The 21812-nt window shown below is 41.0% G+C and overlaps 4 protein-coding genes across 4 annotated transcripts in view; 2 read left to right on the top strand and 2 right to left on the bottom strand.

The window, feature by feature from the left end:
* Positions 1-356, bottom strand: part of LOC139382470 (spectrin beta chain, non-erythrocytic 4-like) — a 68161-nt gene extending 67805 nt beyond the window's left edge. Inside the window, exon 1 of the mRNA XM_071126537.1 lies at positions 291-356. The gene's annotated coding sequence lies outside the window, so the exon portion shown is untranslated. The remainder of the gene's footprint in view (positions 1-290) is intronic.
* A 1614-nt stretch (positions 357-1970) lies between these two features.
* On the top strand, positions 1971-5007 carry LOC139382399 (flavin reductase (NADPH)-like). The gene is made up of 5 exons (XM_071126411.1): positions 1971-2195; positions 3005-3166; positions 3540-3629; positions 3729-3860; positions 4372-5007. Exons 1-5 carry the CDS (start codon positions 2111-2113, stop codon positions 4524-4526), a joined length of 624 nt encoding a protein of 207 aa, XP_070982512.1. The 5' UTR covers positions 1971-2110; the 3' UTR covers positions 4527-5007.
* Positions 5008-5980: 973 nt separating this feature from the next.
* On the top strand, positions 5981-9026 carry LOC139382964 (SERTA domain-containing protein 3-like). The gene is made up of 2 exons (XM_071127243.1): positions 5981-6350; positions 6604-9026. The coding sequence occupies exon 2, from the start codon at positions 6633-6635 to the stop codon at positions 7446-7448; it is 816 nt and encodes a 271-aa protein (XP_070983344.1). The 5' UTR covers positions 5981-6350; positions 6604-6632; the 3' UTR covers positions 7449-9026.
* A 3029-nt stretch (positions 9027-12055) lies between these two features.
* LOC139382965 (potassium channel subfamily K member 6-like) lies at positions 12056-20539 on the bottom strand. The gene is made up of 3 exons (XM_071127244.1): positions 19762-20539; positions 15536-15931; positions 12056-13730 (listed from the first exon to the last, which is right to left on the bottom strand). Exons 1-3 carry the CDS (start codon positions 20075-20077, stop codon positions 13498-13500), a joined length of 945 nt encoding a protein of 314 aa, XP_070983345.1. The 5' UTR covers positions 20078-20539; the 3' UTR covers positions 12056-13497.
* Between the last annotated feature and the right edge of the window lie 1273 nt (positions 20540-21812).

The raw sequence follows: 21812 nt of genomic DNA on the forward strand, positions 1-21812 counted from the left end.
ATATTTGCTATTCAAAGCCTATGCACAAATAGTAGCCTAACTAGTATATATGGCAAACTGCGATCTAAACAAAAGCACATGCCTAATATCCAGCCAAATAAAATGAAACGGCATAAAATACGGCCCTATAGAATCACTGCAGTAGCCTTAGCCAATGCAGGCCGGTGTTGCTGCATCTCCCACGAAAACAGGCACCTCGAATTGTTCATGCTCAATTATATTGGAAATGTTATTTTTATATATATATAGAGAGAGAGAGAGACATGCAGCATACACTACAACGACCTTACCTTAACCCCAATTCCAGGTATGAGTTTGTTTTTCACCGAAATAGACGTGAAATCAGTCGATGAGGTAGGTGCCTGTATCAATGAACCAGTGAGCAAATTATGAACAGAGCCTCGCGACGCCGTGTTTCTTCGCTGGCATAGTAGTCAAGTAGCCTATACATATATATATATATACAGCGGACTGTGGGATCAGTATAAAGATCTGGCTAATAAAGCCATTTAATGTAAATTCCCTGCTGTGGCTAGTGGGACCACGAGACTGCCATGAAAGGTGTCTTGCAACCAGGCAAAGATGCTTGATCAAATAATCCAAGCCGGTGGGCTCCGATATCCTGTCCACTTGATAGCCTACGCGCTCGCACTCCCTCTCCCTCCACTCGTGATACTGCTAGAGAGAATTCGGCATTAGTGCGGCGAAGGAACTCATCTCCGTACAGCGAAAGAGAGAAAGAGAGAGAGAAGTATTAGCTACTTCACTTGCTTTGCCAATGTTAACACGTTTCCCATGCCAATAAAGTCCTTGAATTGAAATTGAAATTGAATTGAGAGAGAGAAAGAGACAGAGACAGCGAGAGGGATGATTTTACCCGTTATAATTGGTGCCAAGGGATTATAGATAGAAATAGAGATGACCTAGGATTATTTTCTTTAGAAATAGAGATGCATTATAATTATTTTCCTATCTCTATGAAATTGTTTGAATGTGTTAGATGCCCCCATTCCATTCCCCGTGGACATATTTCATTTGAGAACATATAGTTTGCGACTATTGGAAGGTAGTTTATGTCATACCGGGATTTTTTTGTTGTGTAATTGTTTTATTATTAGTTTATTTTTATGTAACTAGGCAAGTCAGTTAAGAACAAATTATTATTTACAATGCTTTTGGGCAATTATGTGCGCCCAATCACAGCCGGATGTGATACAGCCTGGACTCGAACCAGGGACTGTAGTGACTCCTCTTTGCACAAGATGCAGTACCTTAGACCACTTCGCCACTTGGGAGGTGGAATTATTGGCAAGTAGGCATATTATTAAAAGTGCATTCACATAAACTCATTGTATTTCTGGTCTGTAAACAGATAATTAACAGTTAACTACATAGCTGCAGGTTAGTAGGAGGGCTAAGGTTGCTACAGCACCCCAGGAAAATCTGAATTAAAAAACAATATATCTATTTTTTTAAACACCTATGGATACATCTATGGATAACTAAATAAATGATTTGTACCTGAAGTGACATAAAAATGAATCTACTTCAACCTTCAGTAATTGTTCTCTCCTCATCTATAAATTACATGAATGTCCCATAATGAAGAGCCTTTCATACAGGGACAATTTTATGGAATGCATCTATCAAGGAAAAGTGGGGGGCGACACCTGTAGGGGGTGGAGACAATCACAGGGACAGGTGAAACAGATCAGGGCGTGACACTCTTGACATATTTTGACACTCTTGACATATTTATATACGTGACTTAAAATTCTATAAAAGGAATATATCTTGCCATGAAAATCAACCGTGCGCTATGGTTGATCTGGATAGATCAACTGACAATAAAGTTTTGAAATTCACACAAAAAACAGGACTTCTGCACAATGCAGCCCTGTTGTGACTGTGTGCATTTTCCTTTAATTGATGGGGCTGGGGGGATCTATTGCGGAAGTGAGCCTTTTTTGATTATCTAAAAGGGGCGTTTCCCAAAGTGTCAAAGAGGTTCATTCTGCATGTGTGTTTTCGGATATTGTTGCACACGATCAACGAAGCAAGAAATTGTAACATTCTTCTGTGACCAGTGATATTTTCTCAATCTGTTATTATGTCAGAATCGATCAAGAATGTTGCAATATTTGGGGCCACGGGAATGACCGGACTGGTGACCTTACCACTGGCTGTTGCAGCGGGTAGGCAACGTTTCGAAATGACATGATTTACAAATGGTTGTAGGAGATGATAGGTTAATGTGTTATTTACACAATCCCTCATATAGCATTTGTTGTGTAGACTGGTCCAAAGGTGATCGGAGTGTTTTGCCATGTTTCTAAACTATGCTGAACGTTTTCTATGCAATGCTATAGGACAGTAGACATCTGTCATTAACATATGCTATGCTAGTGTAATTAGAAGTATCAATGGTCATCTGGGCTATTTGCCACAGCCTTCCTCTGGGAAAAAACAGGTATTATATATTGTGCTGTTATTTTATATTATATTCCAATCTGATCTATGCTATTAATTACATAGTTTCAAATTAATAGCCTAAAAATGTAACCCAGTTGTCAATGCTATTTATAAAATGCACACTCAATCACATGTGGCTAACGTGCTAAAATATGCAGATATAATTTGGCTTATTTGATTCCCAAGCGTTTTCGTTTCCTTGCTCTGAGATCACGAGACAAAAGTGTCGAGTCATGCAAGTCGTTATAGTGTTCTGCTGACTCGTGATTGCTATGAGTGCATTGGAGTGCGTGGCAGATACGTGATAAAGTCCACTGTCTTGCTTATCGTGCTTATCCATAACACTGGGATGGCCTCATCAATTCGATCCATGGCCGTGCTCTAGAATTGAGATCGATTCGTCAAAAATGAACCAATTACATATTCCACTCATCTTCATATTATAATCAGACTGAAATACCAATGGATCATTGATAAATGATAAGATGACTCAATAAATTCACAATGCTTCTTTGTTCATCATTGTCCACAGGTTACAATGTGACAGTGCTGGTGAGGGACCCTGCCAGGCTGCCTGCAGAACACAAAGCCTGCAGGGTGGTGGTAGGAGATGTCCTCAATAAGGAAGATGTGAAAAAGACTATACAGGGTCAGGATGCTGTTATCATCGTTCTAGGCACCAGGACTGACCTCAGTAAGTTTAGGCAATCTTTCATTAATAAGTTATAGGAATGTTAAGTTAGTGAAAACATATGTGCAGTTGTGTAAATAAAACCAAGTTATAACAGATATGTTATAGGGGTTGGGTTAAATGCGGAAGACACATTTCAGTTGAAGGCATTCAGTTGTACAACTGACTAGGTATCCCCCTTTCCCTTTATACAAGCTGAAATCAAGTGAAAAACAAAATGGAAGTGTTCAGGAGACTCATTAAAACATGTTTTCTGCTCTGAGGTAAAATATGTTTTGTAATAATATTCAGGGTGAGTTGCAGTAACTAACTGCACTAGGGGTTGCTTAGGCCAGGATATTGGTCGGTATGTTCATGTTTAAGTTGTAATCCACAGGTCCCACAACAATGATGTCAGAAGGAACCAGAAACATCCTAGACGCCATGAAGGCTGGGGGGATCCGCAAAGTAGTTGGCTGCATGTCGGGTACATCTTGGACAGTCAGGGTTACAGAATCTTTCCAACTTCCAATAAACCACCATAAAGAAACCATATCCTTATATCGTCCCCCTCTCTGCTTCACAGCCTTCCTCCTATGGGACCGGTCTAAAGTGCCACCCAGGCTCCTGCCGGTAACGGAGGACCATGATAGGATGTACATGGTGCTGAAGGAGTCAGGGCTGGATTTTGTGGCTGTCATGCCCCCTCACATCGACGGTTAGTCATCGCCCTTCCTCATTTCCTGAATCATGAGAAATGTAATATTGTACTACCATAGACGCATACTGTAAGTGATTCCAGTAATGACATGATAGGCCTATCATCCTTCCTCACACTCTAACCCACTGGGCAAAGATGTAAATTCAACGTCTATTCCACATTGGTTCAATGTAATTTTATTGAAATTATGTGGGAAAAACGTTGATTCAAAGTGTGTGCCCAGTGGGTATGTACTGGATGGATTAGTGTTATTCAACTGATATTAAAATAAATAAAGAGAGTCACACACTCCAATTTTTTATTTAAAATAAAATAGTTTACAGTTATTCACCGTTGGTCAGCACCTGTATATTAAATAATGTTCTCTGGGGGTGCTCCAGCTAATGCTTTTTATTCAGCTGATATTAAACATTATAAACATATTGAGATAAACATTTTCTGAATATCTAAAAATATTAGGTGCCTTATATTAAACTGGTAAATATAAATGCACTGCTATTCCCAACAGATAAGTTCCCTTTGACTGAGAAGTACACAGTGACAGAGAACATGCTGAAAGGGCGCGTCATTTCCAAATATGACCTGGGACACTTCTTCATCAAGTGCTTGTCCATCTCTGACTGGGACAGGAAGACCGTTGGGGTTTGCGGGGAGTACAGTTAATCCTAACAAGACAGAGCCCTCCTCCTTCCCTGTTTCCATGAAGCAGTTACCACAGCTGGCCTATCAGACACCGCAACTTAGATCTTATTTCTACAGGCCAATCTTTCTTGCTTGAAAGAAATGGCAGCTTTGGCTTTTGCTAATGTTTTGTAATTATTTTCATTATCTTGACAATGGATATTATAATGTAGGAAAAACGTCATATGTTAATCATCTTTGTAGTTGTTGTGGGCCTCAGACTTTGTGCAGACTATATGGTTCAAATATATATTTTCTCCGAACAGCAATTTAATGTTGAATGTACAGTATGAGTACCAAGTGAGTCAGCAATTAGGCCTATGTGTTATTGATAGCCTATGCCTACTTGTAGCCTGATCGTGTGCTGTGCCAACAAATGTAGACTACAAATGTATATATTCCTAAGAATCATATAATATGTCATCATTTTATAGCTTGCTTTTGAAATAAAGGGTTGCCAGTCTTTGTGTCACTCTCTCTAGAAAAACATGTCGACAATGTTTATCAGAGGTATTTGCTGGCACTATGTTGCCATTGAGGGTGAACAGCTGAAATGGAGCTTGAACCAATAACTGTGGTTTTTGGTGAACTAGCACCTGACCTGTGCCATGAAGGTCTCAAAAGTCTTCTTGGCAGATGCAGTAGTACACTCACATACAGAGTCACTATTTCCGATATCTAGAAGTGTCACATACACAAACCCCTTTGTGAACACTTCAAACAAAAGCTTAGAGACTGCTGGGACTATCCCACCACTGTCAACACCATAGACGACATTTCCATTATCTACTGCAATTCTGACGAGTTTGAATTTCTAATTTGGCGATTGAGACAAACATTTTAGAAGCTTTCTGCTTGAATATAGAGACAAACAGGTAGGCATGCAATTACTTGCGAAGCCTAATCACAGTATCATGGGCATGCAAAGCATTCAGTAACTTGTTGAGCAATGTAGCTCGTGACAGTCCATAGCTGGCTTTGTCAAAATAGGCCAGCCTACTGTAAACCCAAATAAAGTTTTTTTTAAACCTATATTTACTTATATTTTAATTTAGTATTATTTGAGAAACGCTATCCGATTCACATGCATTAGTAATTTGCCTTAAATATGTATTTTTTATTCTTATGTAGGCTACCCTAGTGATGTAATGCACTCATGTAACTCGCCGCTTGTCACTATTTCCAGCACCCAGGGAAAATACTACACTATGAAGATAAGCTAAAACCTCTCCTCCAATAGAAATCGCTGATCACACTTGGGGTGCGTTCGTAAATTAATTCTGTCTATCTACTCAGATTTACGACCTGGGTACACTCTGCAACACTGGAGGCAATTTACGAACGCACCATTGTAGATGAAGGCATGACGACGGTGGCTAGCTAAACTCATGCGTAGAAACACGTTATCGGGTCTAACGGTCGTCTCGCGACAAATCACAGGCAAAAGTTATTTTGACGAAAATGAAAACGTTTCAGTTTGTCACGAGGTTTGAGTAATAATATGTTCAACTACTTAAGATATTGGCTCGAATCTAGGGTGTGCTTTTAGATTTCGAGAAAATTAAGAACTAAGGAAGAATTGTTCACTTCTCTCCTTCACTTGATTTTGGCGAGACTCAAACCTCTCGCTTCGCCTTTTCCTCTCTGGTGAAACTTAAATCTCGGGCGGGAACAAGTTTACGTTTTAGTTTGCCGGTGGATTTTGTACCGCGTTGGCGTGCTAGGCAAACAAATATATTTGGAGCGAACAGCTTTCTTTACATTTGTATATTGAAAAGATACCTGGAGCCAGAAGAACAGTTGCAGGTATGTTGTTTTGTCAAATTTCGACAAAGTAACGTTAGGAAGTGGAGAGAAAGCTATTGCTAGCTAGCTACCTAGCTAACCAACGTTAGCTACTGTACTAACGTTAGCTGTCTAGGCATTTATTTACTAGCCAATTATCACCGGGACATAGCTATATTACTAGATAATTATTATCCCACAACTGCAGTCAGCTCACCATGTAACGTGATGTGATCTTTAAAGATTCTTACCAAGGTTTGTGTTCTCCCTCTAGCTAACAGTAACAACGTTTGGTCGAGGAGGATGATGATGATATCCAAGGGACAGAAGCGCAAACTCCATGATGATGTCGTGGGGTGCATGCGTAGCGCCACTTGGGAGAGCCAGCGGCAGTCAGTGCTGGGCATCTCCCTCGACAAGTACCACCGCGGGAAGGCACTGGTGGAGCCTAGTTTGCGCCGCTCGGTGTTGATAGCCAACACCCTGCGGCAGATACACATAGAAAACAAGCCTCCATCTGGGTTAGTTAAACTGACAGGACCTGTGCCACCCATGGTCCCATCTAACCCCTGCACCCAACGGGAGTCTGGTATGGGTGTTGTAAACAGTGTCGAGGACATGGAGGAGGTCTGGATGTCCTCAGAGAGTGACTTCTCCCTGTCAGCTGCAGTCTCCTCCATCCTGAAAGAACTAGACTTAGCCGTTGATGGAGGGCCAGGGCCTCAGGCACCTCAGAGGACACCTTTCATGTCCATTGAGAACCTACCTGGAGACCTGAAGTCCAGACAGGCCCCCACATGGCACTGGAGTTCTGAGTGGCGCCCTGGGGGTTCTAGAACCTCAGAGGGGGTGGCTTTTGGTAGTGTGGAGGAGGTCATGCATTCCAGCTACCTGCAGGATGTGAAACTGGATGAACTTTTCCATGACATTGACACGTCTGTGTTTGACAGGGAGATGGGGGTCCGAGCACTCTCTGCTGCAGCCAGTGACGAGCTGCTTAAGTATTTACCCTCTCTATCCTCCGTTCCATCCACTTCGCCCTCTCCCTTCTCCCTCAACCAGAGCTTCAGGGACCTGAATGAGCTGGAGCACATCATGGAAATACTGGTAGAGTCTTGATCACCAGAGCTTTGAGGAAATTATTACATTATTAAGAGAACAAGACGTTTAAATGTAGTGTTTACTCTGTCCAGTTGATCACATGGTTTAATGACTGAAATGTGATGTTTTTATACAAAAGAAGGAAAGGCTGAATGAGAGACTAGCCTACTTTTTCAATTAGTGGTGTTTTAAATGTTAAATGTAATATCCCTTATACCTAGCTATATCAATAGATTATATTGTAAGATGTTGCTAATAGCAAAGCAGTTCAGATTGATGTCCAATGAATTAATTTGTGTGTAGGATTGACTCAAACAGTTGGAATTTTGGAATACCATTACATGCCTCAGGCATCTATTAAAGGGAAGATAGAGGACAGTTTTTAAATGTGAAAAAAACTTTAACCTGAGGGGAAATGTCTTCTGTGAAGAAATCCCTTTCATTGGTAAGTTGTGGGTTAATGTTGAACACATTCTCACATCCTTCAATATCACAAAAGTACATATACCTTTATTTAACTAGGCAAGTCAGTTAAGAACAAATTCTTATTTTCAATGACGGCCTAGGAACAGTGGGATAACTGCCTGTTCAGGGGCAGAACGACAGCCCTAACCACTAGGCTACCCTGCCGCCCTATAATACAATAATACTGCATTGTATTTGTCAGTATGTTCTTTAGTAGTAGTCTACTTTGCCTAACCAGTATGCATAATTAGGCTACACACTAACTTACAGTTAGCTTCAGCCATTAGCAAATACAAATATTACCTTAACCTGAGTTACTGGCTGTGAAATGTCATGGTGCTTACCAGTAGTTCAATATCCGGTTATAACAGCTGGAGGTAATATAGAGGAATTCCTCAATATGGTTCTGTTGTGTGTGTGCAATGATGTCTAAGGGAGAAAATTTTGTTTTTTTTGTTGCAGTAACTTGGTTGTTGTAATATCCCAAACGAACTTGGCAGTTTCATCAATAAGGATTTCATTAACGTCTATTGTGCTGCATTTTTATAGAAAATGTCTAACCAGTGTCATAAATGGTTCAAAGGATGAGTTATTTATAGAAACTTCATATTTAAATGTTCAGCTAAATATGTAATCTTTTTGTTCCACAATTGCAGTTTGTTTTATATTCTTGTTTATATAATGTATTTTGGCTTAATGCCCTGAAAAAGGAAATGATGCTTACATTTTACAATAAAAGACATGTAAGTGCACTGTCTAATTTATGCCCATTGACGTAGCATAAATTCTGAAATTAAATGGGTTTGTGCCAATCTTTTCAAACAGTTTCACTTGTCTAAACTGCGACAGTAGAATCACACCTCTTCGGTGGGGATCCTGCTGCAGAACACGAGCAAGCAGCCAGAGAAAAATACTCAATGTACCGTGTTCCCTAGTGGACATAAGTGTCAGAACAATGCAAGTGTAGCTGGATCATGTGCTGTTGAATTGTTAAAGTGCATGTGAAAAGTGTAATAAGTTTGTAGCAACTGATAATGTATTAACTAACTGCCAATAATGTAATCGCTGCTAATGTAATAACTTTTGTATTTATCATGTAAAAAATGGACAATAAATATACTGAACGCATAACGTGATAGCTTTTTTGCGCGTAATGTAATCGTTATTACATTATGCTTTGATTGCAGACATTGAAACCAATCGATAGCGCTGACGACATCTAAGTATTCATGTGGAAAACTCCTGGTAGCTCATAAAGCCGAAAGAATTTGAATTTCAAGCGTGCCATGTTGGTGAATGGGCCCAGAGAAAGGAGATGGAATCTCATTGGGTAATGAATTGAGGAACGTTTAACGCCCCACCCAGCAGACTGTCTACCAATCTCGTTCACGTCGTTATGCAGCGTCACACGGTTGCTAAAATAATCGTCTCACAATCTCTTCTCTGTGTCAGGGTATGAGTAAAGAAACGGCTATTTTCCTCGACGGTACTTAATGTCACGATTCCAAAGCTATACAGTATCACATATAGCAAGTTAAATAGCTTATATCATGGAAAATATTTGTAATGTTGTACATCTTGTTGACGAAATTCATGCTAATGTTGACTTTTTGAGCTAGCGCCCAATTGATTCCCATTCACCCCTTGAAGGAGAGCGCTTCTTGTCCCATAATAATAGCCCAGCATGCACCTCGTGGCCCATTGCCTTAGTATGGACAACGTTTCTCATCTACTCAAAAGTATATCTGCCCTTGCGAATGTCAGACTCCACTCTGTGAGGCTCATCGATCTGCAGTTTGAACATGGTGAGACTAGACTCCTAAATTGATAGTGTAGTTTGTTTAAGCGATTTGACAGCTAAATAGATACTTTACATGGTGATATTGTCTTTGGTATTATTGTGTGTAGCCAGCCCATAGAGCAAGCATTGCATTGTAAACTTTGTCGTCGACTTGAGCTGCAACAGATTTCCACAACGATTTTCCATGTTGCTACCAAATGCCAAAATGAAGAAAAAAAATCACTTTTTTTTCTCACATGTTTGTTATTTAACACTGTAAATTAAAGGAAAGACTGGTTTTGGGTGAAAATGTCCTTAAATATGTCTATGGTTATGAGGGTGCAAGCTTCCTCATAGCCTGCCGGCCAGTGATTGGGCTGTGTTAGCACGTGGTCTTGTGTGACGGAAAATGTATACTGAACAAAAATAAACGCAACATGCAACAATTTCAAAGATTTTACTTAAATTACAGCTCATATAAGGAAATCAGTCAATTAAAATCAATTCATTAGGCCCTAATCTATGGATTCCACATGACTGAGAATACAGATATGCATATGTTGGTCAGATACCCAGTGGTGGAAAAAGTTCCCAATAGCCATACTTGAGTAAAAGTATAGATACCTTAATAGAGTGAAAATGAAAGTCAGACAGTAAAATATTACTTGAGTAAAAGTCTAAAAGTATTTGGTTATAAATATACTTAAGTATCAAAAGTAAAAGTATAAATCATTTGAAATTCCTTATATTAAGAAAAGCAGACCGCACCATTTTCTTGTTTTTAAAATGTACGAACATTATTTACAAAATATGCATTTGTGTTTAGTGAGTCCACCAGGCCAGAGGCAGTACGGATGACCATGTGTTTTACCATTTTCCTGTCCTGCTAAGCATTCAAGAGTACTTTTGGTTGTCAGGGAAAATGTATGGAGTAAAAAGTACAGTGTTTTCTTTAGGAATGTAGTGAAGTAAAAGTAGTCAAACATATAAATAGTAAAGTACAGTTACCCAAACGTCACATTTTAGTGTCCTTTTATTGTCCCCATCACAAGGTGCACCTGTGTGATGATCATGCTGTTTAATCAGCCTCTTGTTATGCCACACCTGTCAGGTTGATGGATTATTTTGGCAAAGGAGACATGCTCACTAACATGTATGGCCGTTGCTGCTTCCTGTGATGTAATATTGTCTCTACCTTTTTGCTGTTGTCTGTGCCCAACAATGTTCTTATTATGTTTGTGTTGTATCATGTTGTGCTGCTACCGTGTTGTTGTCATGATGTGTTGCTACCATGCTGTGTTGTCATGTTTCTGCCATGCTGTTGTGGCCTTAGGTCTCTTTTTATCTAGTGTTGTGGTGTCTCTCTTGTCATGATGTGTGTTTTGACCTACATTTTTATTTTTTATTCCTGCCCCCGTACCCGCAGCAGGCCGTTTTGCCTCTTGGTAAGCCTTCATTGTAAACAAGAATTTGTTCTTAACTGACTTGCCTAGTTAAATATATTGTAATGAAACAACAGGGAGCAGGTCTCGAACCCTCGACCTTCTAGCCCGAGGTCCGGCGCGCTATTGACTGTGCCGCAAAAGCATGCTCGTGCTGCAGAGTCGATTTCCGTGCTTATAAATCCAGGGTCATTTGTTGACAAAATTTGAGAGAAATACACTTTTTGTGCCCAGCAGAGTTTGTGACACTGGATGTAGGTTTTCATCAACCTAAATGTTTTTCATCAATAGTGTAATAACTTAAACCAATCACTTGTTTTATATTTTTTGCAGATTTTTCTCTCCAATTTCGTGGTATCCAAACACCCAAACTCTCTGTCTTGTCTCATCGCTGCAACTCTCGTACGGACTCGGGAGAGGCGTGCATCATCCCAAACACGACCCAACCAAGCCGCACTGCTTCTTGACACAATGCCCACTTAACCCGGAAGCCAGCCGCACGTATGTGTGGCTGGCGACCGTGTCAGCATGCACTGCGCCCGGCCCGCCACAGGAGTTGCTAGTGACCCAGGCCCTTCTCACCCAATTGCTCAGTTTTGCCGGGCGGCCAGCTCTAGGAAGAGTCTTGGTGGTTTCAAACTTCTTCCATTTTAGAATGATGGAGGCCACTGTGTTCTTGGGGACCTTCAATGCTGCAGACATTTTTTGGTACCCTTCCCCAGATCTGTGCCTCGACACAAGCCCGTCTCCAAGCTCTACGGACAATTCCTTCGATCTCATGGCTTGGTTTTTGCTTTGACATGCACTGTCAACTGTGGGACCTTATATAGACAGGTGTGTGCGCCTTTCCAAATCATGTCCAATCAATTGAATTCACCACAGGTGGACTCCAATCAAGTTGTAGAAAGGGTGATCAATGGAAACAGGATGCACCTGAGTGAAATAGGGTATTTTTGTTTTTTTATTTGAATACATTTGCACAAATTTCTAAACCTGTTTTCGCTTTGTCATTGTGGGGTATTGTGTGTAGATTTATGAGGAAAGGGGAAGGGGTCTGAATACTTTCCCGAATGCCCTGTATGTTCAGGTCATGTGGAGATATTACAGATAACAGTCCCAAACTGTAATGAAAATGCCACGATCTCCCCCTTTATGTCTGCTGGGAAACATGAGTTTGGGCTCGCCAACATTAGTTCACTGGTTTAATGAACTGGACAATTACGTTCCCTTAGTAATATCAAATAAGGATTCAGGAATGTGGTGTGTTGTCCACTATTACTGAAGCATGACACTTGATATACATGAGACAAGAGTAAATTTAGTTATTACATTGTGTTATTACATTGTTTAAAATTATTACATTCATTTAAAAAGGTGACCCACTTAATTTTGTAATAATCAACACAATGTAATAATTATTACATTATGCACAAACATTTAGCAATTTATTACATTATCAGCATTTATAACAAATGCAAAAGTTATTACATTAGCAGCCATTACATTATTGGCAGATATTACATTGTCATTTGCCACTACGTACATTGACAAACTTCCTACATGCTAATCCTGAACAATCTGTCACATAGCTTTCACAATGGCACTTCCTAACGTTGAACAAATGACAACTGCACATCAGAACACATATACTTGGTTTTTATTTTCAATCCTTTTGTTCCCTAAATTTGTTATCCTTCAGATGATATCCTTGTCTTTTTTTCTTCTTTTTATTTTTTAAAACACATGACCATGTCACACCACAGGCAAAAACAAAGCCGGGAAAAGCCCACGCTATTCCTAGGAATGTTATCCATCATATGACTCAAGACAAAGTCTCAAGCAATGGCTTTTTCACATAGTTACTAGGGAGCGGCAACAAACTCCTTCAAAAGATGGGCACTATAAGGAGTTTGTTTAGTTTTGAAATATCAGATATTTCTGTATGACCTTCCCTGATCAACCCTGACCTAAAAACCACAAAAGGGTACATGAAAATATCAGTATATGATACTTAAATATTTTTTGGTCTGAAACAAAAAAAAAAGTGATACATAATCAGAATCAGTCCCAACCAGAAGTGTTCTCTGTAGGTTATGGATTAACAACCTTTTCCCTCCTTGACGAACAACCCTCGCCAAGTGTCAACTGGGTGCACTGGTGCATCTGTAGAGTTTTTGTTTCTCTTTGGTTTAGTTGCGCTGTCATAGCAGGAAGGTCTGACCTGACCCATGAGTTGCCTCACAGTGGTAAAGATAGTCTTTGGTGCCTATATAGTGTCAGGTTTTAAACTCATCCCTGTGTTGCTGTAAAACAGTGACTGTAGTTTAAACTGTTTGACCTGACTGATGTAAAGGAGAACGGGCCAGAGTGGAGTGAGTCCTTATCGGTTGATGGTGTTATAGGAGATCTGGGAGGCCGGATCCAGGGGCTTGGCCGAGTCCTCCGCCTCATGCTGGTCCTCGTGGCCGGCCTCGATGATGGGCTCCTTGTCCTCCTCTATATCCTCATCACAGTGGGGGAGCTGGAAGAAAGAAGTCAGGCCATGCAGGTCGGCCATCCGGTGGAAGGCACGCAGGACCAGGTACATCATCATCAGCCCGACAAACAGGTACACTGCAGAGGACAGAGACCACAACATTAATTCAACATCAGCAAGTATACGCTATGGGAAGAAGCATTATACATGGACACAGTCACTTGTCTCACAAAGCGCAAATTCACCACACTGGTGTGCTTGAGCTGTATTCCTGCTGGACAAGAAGAAAACCACAAAGGGGGCCGTCTTCAGACTTCTACAACGGGCTTCCTCACGATACAGTTATGCTTATATGCCATATCATGGTTCATTTGTTTCAACAGCTCAGCTCACTGCAGCTCAGTAAGCAGAGTAGACTTACACCTCCCTTGTGACTTAAATTCTGTCATGCCATGTGAGGTATTTTGAGACAGGAAAAGTATATTACGACATGAGCAAAACAACCTATTTTCCCAGTAGTTGAAACTTTAATGAGAACTACACCCACAATTTTAGCAATTGTCTGAGAATGGTGCTGGACCATATGACATAAAAAGAAGAAGAAAAGGGTAGTGTGATGAACAAAGTTCAAATCCAGGTCATGTGACATGATCAACCAAAACACAGGGCCCTAAAACAAGGTTGAGACAATGCCAGAGTACAACAAACACCACTTGGCTCTAAAACAGTGAGGTTATTTTGAGAGAGAATAAAAAAAAAAAGGTAATTCCAGTAATTCAATTATACCAGAACTAAGAGCATAACTCTGACAAATGTCATGAGACAATATGAAATCCTTCCAAGTACAAGTTGGGTAGATGGTGTGGTATCCTTGACTCCCTACTGCAACATGCCCTTAAGATGAGAGCAATTTCACCACACATTGCTCTCTTCCCAAAACAAGAAGCCCAATTCAAATTCCCCCATCCAGTATACCAACCAAATCACAGACATTGTGGGATACATGGAGGGGGCAGTGGAGCGACACTTTAGTTTCCTCCTGAAAACCACAAGGGGGCGTCCTCAGACTTCTACAAATGTACAGTACAAATGTACTCAAACGATAAACCGTACTGCGTATTTTCAATATCAGAATTACATGTCTAGGGTCAATACAGGGATAAGGAATGCAGCATTTTTCTTTCATCGGCTGAACTATGTTAAATCAGGAGACTCATGCAGTCAGCATTCTGACTAATATCTCCTGACATTTGGCCCACAAATGTTGGCTCAGGACATTGAGCACAATGAAGGGCAGAGATGTCCTGTCCTCTCATCTTCAAATTATGAGTATTTCAAATATATCTTACATAAGCACATTTAAAAACTAAAACAAAACAGCATTTACTAGTTCTTAAAATTGCTTCCTTGGACGTTATAGATCCTTTTGACCGGAGTGCACTACTTGAGAGGAGGAGGAGCACTCAGGAAGCGCCAGTTCTCACATCCGAGGTGTGAAAGTTCCTGCGGTTTCACAGAGACACAACACCATTTTCCACCAGAGGGCCTAGCCATCTCAGTTCTGGACAAGATGTCACATTCTGGCTTCTCTAATGTGAGGTGGTGTTGGGGCCGAGCGTCTCCCACTTCACTCAAGTGTCTGCACACGCTCAAAATTGTCAAGTCCACTTATTACTATGCACATCCCTCTGTTTAAAACATTGATGCAAACTCCACCCATTCGTTCAGTCACTGTTCACAGTTATTTCCTTGTTTTCTATTCAAAAAGGGGAAAAACAATTCTAACTCGAAATCATGAACACCAATATTTAAGTTGAGTGTGTAATGACTATCACGAAATGTATATGATATTAGTCTGAGCTATGTCATGAGCCATGTCAGGGTGCCTTGCCCAGTTATCAAATGCACTCAGACTAGTAACACAGACTAGTTCATGACTCACCCATCACAGAGATCTTATACAGCGACCTGAAATTCTGTCCGGGATTCTCGCCGGGCACGTAGTCGCCCAGGCCGATGGTACACAGCGTGATGAAGCAGAAGTATATGGAGTCCAGGAAGGACCAGGTGTCCTCGATGTAGCTGAACACCACGGCGGGTACCACAAAGAAGCCCAGCACCACCACCAGCAGCAGGATGGCGAAGTGGACGGCAGTGGCGGCGAGAGGTTCCAGGCCGATCTTCTGGCGGCACATGCTGATGGGTCCGTAGGTCACCAGGTGCATGAGCCTCTGGACACAGGCGGTGAGCACCAGCATGGTGAAGGGCACTCCCAGCAGGGCATAGAAGATGGAGAAGGCTTTGCCTGTGTCCGACAGGGGTGTAGTGTGCCCATATCCTGGGGAGGGTGGAGAGAAAGTATGAGAGAAAAAGTGTGAGACAGAGCGCAAGTTTATAGAGCTAAGAAATTAGGATCCCATACAAGCAAACACAGTACAATAGCAGATAACATGCTGTTGCCAGAGAGGTTAGTGTACTCGCCATTTAGAAAAATTAAAGTTATGGGAACAAGTCGGTTATCATTGAACAAAATGAAAGTCAAAACAATCCACTGTAACTAGGCCACTCAGGAACATTCAATGTTGTCTTGGTAAGCAAATCCAGTCTATATTTTGACTTGTTGTGTTTTAGATTATTGTCCTGCTGAAAGATTTTGCCTGTGCTTAGCTATTCCGGTTCTTTCTATTTAAAAAAAATAATAATCCCTCGTTCTTGCAGATGACAAGCATACCCATAGCATGATGCAGCCACCACCATGTTTGAATGTATGAAGAGTGGTATAAGTGATGTGTTGTGTTGGATTTGCCCCAAACATAACGCTTCGTATTCAGGGCAAAAAGTTCATTACTTTGCCACATTCTTTGCACTATTACTTTAGTGCCTTATTGCAAACAGGATGCATGTTTTACAATATTTTAATTCTGTAAAGGAGTCCTTCTTTCACTCTTAATTAGGTTAGTATTGTAGAGTAACTACAATGTTGTTGACCCATCCTCAGTTCTCCTATTACAGTCATTAAACTCTGTTTTAAAATCACCATTGGCCTCATGGTGAAATCCCTGAGCGGTTTCCTTCCTCTCCGGCGTATTGATACACCATCCAAAGTGTAATTCATAACTGCACCATGCTCAAAAGGATATTCAAAGTCTTTTTTTTTACCCATATACCATTGTGTCCTTATTAGTTCTCCTGGCATACGCCAAACTCCGATTTGTCCGTCAGACTGCCAGATTGTGAAGAGTTATTCATCACTCCAGAGAATGCATTTCCACTGCTCCAGAGTCCAATGGCGGCGAGCTTTACACCACTCCAGCCGAGGCTTGATATTGCGCATCATGATCTTTGGCTTGCGTGCGGCTGCTCGGCCATAGAAACCCATTACATGAAGCTCCCGACCAACAGTCCATTTCGGTGGCTAGTTAGCTGTATGTATGGCTAGCTAGTAAAAGTGACAGCTGAGGTTGACGCTTCACAAGCGAAGGCCAAATCTACAGCCAAACAACGTTTCTTGCCTGACAGACTAGCTAGCTACCTATAACAAGCAGCTTGGGCCATATGAAATACATCAGTAAAAACAAGACAAAATAACCAGATAGTTAGCTGACTATATACAGCTAAACACTGCAACTATGAGACAGAGAGTAATCATTCCAGCTCCTCCGATGATGATCACTTGGTTGGTACAGGCGAGCACATGACAGGATTTGCTCATCTGAGAGCTATACCCCAAATTTCTCAGCATCCAACATCAAACATATCTGCTGTTGTCTCATTTCTTTCACCTCGACATCGCGGGTCCGAATCCGTATCACCAACCAACATAGATACAGGCTCTTATACAGCGAAAAGTCGTGGACGCATTGGCACCGTCATTTTGAGTAATTAAGTGATTTTTTTTTCTGTTAAAAGTCAAAATGACAGCATAACCTGTTTCTGGTGGATGACAACAGCCACGCAAATAAGACAACAGGTTGTTAGGAAGTTAATTCTGCGATATCGATGCAGATATTGTTAGAAAAACAAGGCCGTTTGCAGCCGCTATAGTATTTTTTTTTTTAAAGGCGGTTGACGACCGCTATGGGCTCTAAAGGGCTAACCAACTACCTGACAATTTAAACATTTGCCTTGCATAATCCCCTAGACGCAGTCGCACCGTTAAAAACAAACTCAATTGTCACAAGAAACTAGCTCCCTGGTATACAGAAAATACAAGTTTCTAAAAATTGGAAAGGAAATGGCGCTCCACTAAATTGGAAGTCTTCCAACTAGCTAGGAAAGTACCGTGCAATATCGAAAATCACTCACTGCTGCTCAATCACCCTATTTTTGATACGGTTGAAAAGCTAACTTCCCTTCCCCAAGTGAGGATTGCCTTCACTTCAGCAGTGATGAATTCATGAACCTCTTAGAGGAAAACATCCTGATCATTAGAAAACAAATTAGACTCCTCTTTGTATTTGCGTATTTCTCCAAAACTCAGTTGTCCTGAGTCTGCACAGAACAGCCAGGACCTCAGATCAATTTAATTCTGTGCCATTTCGACACATTCACAAAAATAGCCATGGCCTCTAAACCTTATTCCAACTAAACTACTGAAAGAGCTACTTCCTGTGCTTGGCCCTCCTATGTTGAACATAATAAACGGCTCCCTAGCCTCCAGATGTATACCAAGCTTACTAAAAAAGTGGCAATAATGTCTCTCCTGAAAAAGCCAAACCTTTAACCCCAAAGAATATATATATAAAAAAAATATGACTATATCAAATCTCTCATTCCTCTAAAAATGTTTTGAAAATCTGTTGCTCGGCAACTAACTGCCTTCCTGAAGACATAATTCATTAGAAACCATTGTAGTACTGAAACTGCTCTCGTGAAGGTGGTAAATGACCTTCTAATGTCAACAGACCATTAGAAGGCTCTGCGTCTGTCCTTGTGCACCGAGACCTTTATGCTGCTTTTGATACCATTGATCACCACATTCTTTTGGAAAGATTTGAAACCCTAATTGGTCTACATGGACAGGTTCTTGCCTGGTTTAGATCTTATCTGTTGGAATGACATCAGTTTGTCTCTGGATGGTTTGTCCACTGGCAAATCAATGGTAAGTTTGTGTTCCTCAAGGTTCCATTCTATGACCACTACTGTTTTCACCCCCCCCCCCCCCCCCCCCCCCCCCCCCCACCCCCCACACAGTATATCAAGCATTAGGAACACCTTCCTAACATTGAGTTGCACCCCACCCCCCTTGCCCTCAGAACAGCCTCAATCTGTCAGGAATGGACTCTACAAGGTGTCAAAAGTGTTTCACAGGGATGCTGGCCCATGTTGACTCCAATGCTTCCCACAGTTGTGTCAAATTGGCTGGATGTCTTTTGGATGGTGGATCATTCCATTCTTAATACACAGGAAACTTTTGTGCGAAAAACCCAGCAGCATTGCAGTTCTTGACACAAACTGGTACGCCTAGCACCTACTACCATACCCAGTTCAAAGGCACTTAAATCTGAACTGCAGTTGCTCTTGGGTCTGCTTACCAAATTTTTATTTTATTTTAGAGTTAATTTCCTGCAATTATACACCTTTAGTCATTGCATGAAGCTAAATGTTTGCAGTTTTTAAATGATATCTGAGTGAGAATAACTTAGAAAATCAATGGGGGACCTCGCTAGGTAATTCAACCATGATAACAACATTAGATAGCTGGCCGCTAAACTAAGTTAGGAATCTAAAAAAAATGTTAGCTGACATGGGCTAATTGACTGACTATCAGTCAGTCTACTAATCTAGATTGCAACGGTAAATTGAGACCCTGGACTGAGTCAGTGGAAATGGATCTGAGGGCTTTCAAAAGGAGGACCACCAGTTAGTTACCCATCCCTGCTTTAACGCCTTTAAAGCACTGATACTGGGGCATTTACCTGAAAAATCACATGGGCCCATTTGATGCGTGGCATGTTTTGGTCACGGAGTACAAAAAAAATGCCCAGCTACAACTGTAATTGTAATCTGTAACCAATCATTGTTTCCTTGAGTATCTTGCAATATTAGCACTTAAATTGTTTAGAAATTCTATATGGATTCGTCTTACACAAACCAGCCGAAACCAAACGAAAACGATGTAGGCCTAACAAAGACAAGTGACGTTAACGTTATAGGCTATTTACTTACCGACTGTCGTTACTAAAGTGTTGGCGAAGAACAAAGAGGAAGCCAAGTCCCAATTAGAACTCGCAGAAGAATTTGGAAGGATAGAAATCCCATACTTATTGGCTTGTAAAACTCTCTCCAAAAAGTTTTCAAGTGATGTTGCATTGACGCAACTTTGGTTGAGAAACTCTTCTTTCAGGACTTGTATGTCTCTTTTAAGTTTGTCCTCCACCGGCCGTTCGATGGTAGAGAAAACGAACGCTCCAAACAACAGAAAAGCAACATAGAACAGTATAAAACCTGTAAGCAGTATCCAAGATTTGTACCACGAAGACATTTCCTCTGTATTTCTGCTTTCAATGTCATCCGCCAAACTGTGACTTTGTAGCCTACTTCCCTGCCTCGGTCTGCTCAAGTTTAAAGTGTCGGCAGTCCTCCAACCCACTGTTACAATTTTGACAAGGATGTGTTCAAACGCCTAGAACTCTGCAAATAAACATGTTGAGAATACACTGCTCCCTACTGTTCCTCATGATAACAGCATGTTCGTAGTCTTTTACGTTCTATTTCTATCTGCAATCATGTGGATGTTTCAATCACCTGAATAAGCCCCAGAAAAGAGTCCAAGAGCTGAACCAGAAACAGTTAGGTGAGCTACAACACATTTCCTTTTCTGCCCCCTTCATTACCCTTTTCTCTTTGGTGTTTACAAGACTGGATAAGGAAAATATAGGGGAAAGGCTCAAACAATCCCTAGGTGAAACTATAGACTAAATTATCCAGTCAGTCTAAGATCTGTGAACACTAAAGTGAAGACCTATGGGGCGGGCCAAAAAGGAACTAGAGTGTACTGCCTCGCTCTCCTAGTTTCATATGTCCATAATGGCTTCATATAGTTGTTATTGCAGACAGAGATTGCTTCGCCTTGAGCTTTTACGTAAAACTAATACATGTGATTAGGGGAGCCATCGTATCACATGCTGCAGCTGAAGAAAATAGCAACACCAGTAAAAAAAATTATTCTTGCCAACCATGCACTGAACTATACCAGGGCAATGTGCACAGTGGCGCATTAGGCAAACAAACTGTTGACTTTATTTGATAGCTTGCCAAAAGGTAATCTAAGGCCACTTGCATATTTTCACTTTAGCACAATCAATGCCACAATATCTGGTGAAAATAGATCCTCTGACTCAGCAACTTCCTATTAACCAATTCAGCACGACTAACAGCCCCATATTACCGCATTTGGTGCCCCGGGGCACCTACGTTTTTTTTTTAGGAAAACGGCTAACTTCCTGAATTTCAACACATTTTGCCATGGTAGAGGAAAAAAAACTGTTTTATAATGCTATTCTACATTTCATCATGAGGCTGAGAGGTAATTTTGCCGTATTAAAGCTATTTTTCTGTTTTTCTACATATTGTGCCATGGGAAAGAGACGAATGTGCTGTTTTACAGCTCATCTCGTGCTATTCTTCACATTTTGCCGTGAAGCCAAGGGAAAATTGTGCAGTTTTAAAGCAAATTTCCTGGAGGTCATGGGCCCCTGGTCACCTGTCCTGTGTGACTGATCGGTGATCCGCAGCCACAGACCAAAATCTTGTACATGACCTCTTTTTGGGCCCCTTACCTGTCATCATCATACATGAGAGACGTCACAAATTTGCCATTCTGGTAGGGCGCATTCTTGGCCACAAGGTTAGAGTGGGTAATGAACTGAGAACAGCATTGCTCTGTCAGTTTTTCCTCATTAGCAGTCTTAGGTAATGACTTGAAGGCTTTGCACAGTCTTGCCAGTGGTTACAGCTGATTGTGTGCTAATTCAAAGTATGTCACTTGTAAGTGTTGATTTGCCGGTGTGGTTGCCTTTTGACCCATGAAACTTTTTTTGTAGCGCCGTAGACCATTCTAATTGACTGACATGTGTAGCCCGTAGAGTAGTATTTTCTCCCCTTTCTTTTGTTGTTTGCTGTTTTGGTTTATAGTGAGTATTGCATCAAACACCCAAATAAGATGACTGTTTAGGTACTTCAAAAACTATACAGTATATCATTACATTAGCAAAAGC

Source organism: Oncorhynchus clarkii, chromosome 24, assembly GCF_045791955.1.
Source record: "Oncorhynchus clarkii lewisi isolate Uvic-CL-2024 chromosome 24, UVic_Ocla_1.0, whole genome shotgun sequence".
Taxonomy (NCBI): domain Eukaryota; kingdom Metazoa; phylum Chordata; class Actinopteri; order Salmoniformes; family Salmonidae; genus Oncorhynchus; species Oncorhynchus clarkii.

Bases quoted from the DNA above. Each gene is read 5' to 3' on its own strand.
- LOC139382399 (XM_071126411.1), top strand. From the start codon at position 2,111: ATGTCAGAATCGATCAAGAATGTTGCAATATTTGGGGCCACGGGAATG. The intron at 3,167-3,539 runs GTAAGTTTAGGC...TGTAATCCACAG, and splicing joins AGGCACCAGGACTGACCTCA to GTCCCACAACAATGATGTCA. The intron at 3,861-4,371 runs GTTAGTCATCGC...TATTCCCAACAG, and splicing joins CATGCCCCCTCACATCGACG to ATAAGTTCCCTTTGACTGAG.
- LOC139382964 (XM_071127243.1), top strand. From the start codon at position 6,633: ATGATGATGATATCCAAGGGACAGAAGCGCAAACTCCATGATGATGTC.
- LOC139382965 (XM_071127244.1), bottom strand. From the start codon at position 20,077: ATGTCTTCGTGGTACAAATCTTGGATACTGCTTACAGGTTTTATACTG. The intron at 15,932-19,761 runs GTAAGTAAATAG...CACCCTCCCCAG, and splicing joins CACTTTAGTAACGACAGTCG to GATATGGGCACACTACACCC. The intron at 13,731-15,535 runs GTGAGTCATGAA...TGTCCTCTGCAG, and splicing joins GTATAAGATCTCTGTGATGG to TGTACCTGTTTGTCGGGCTG.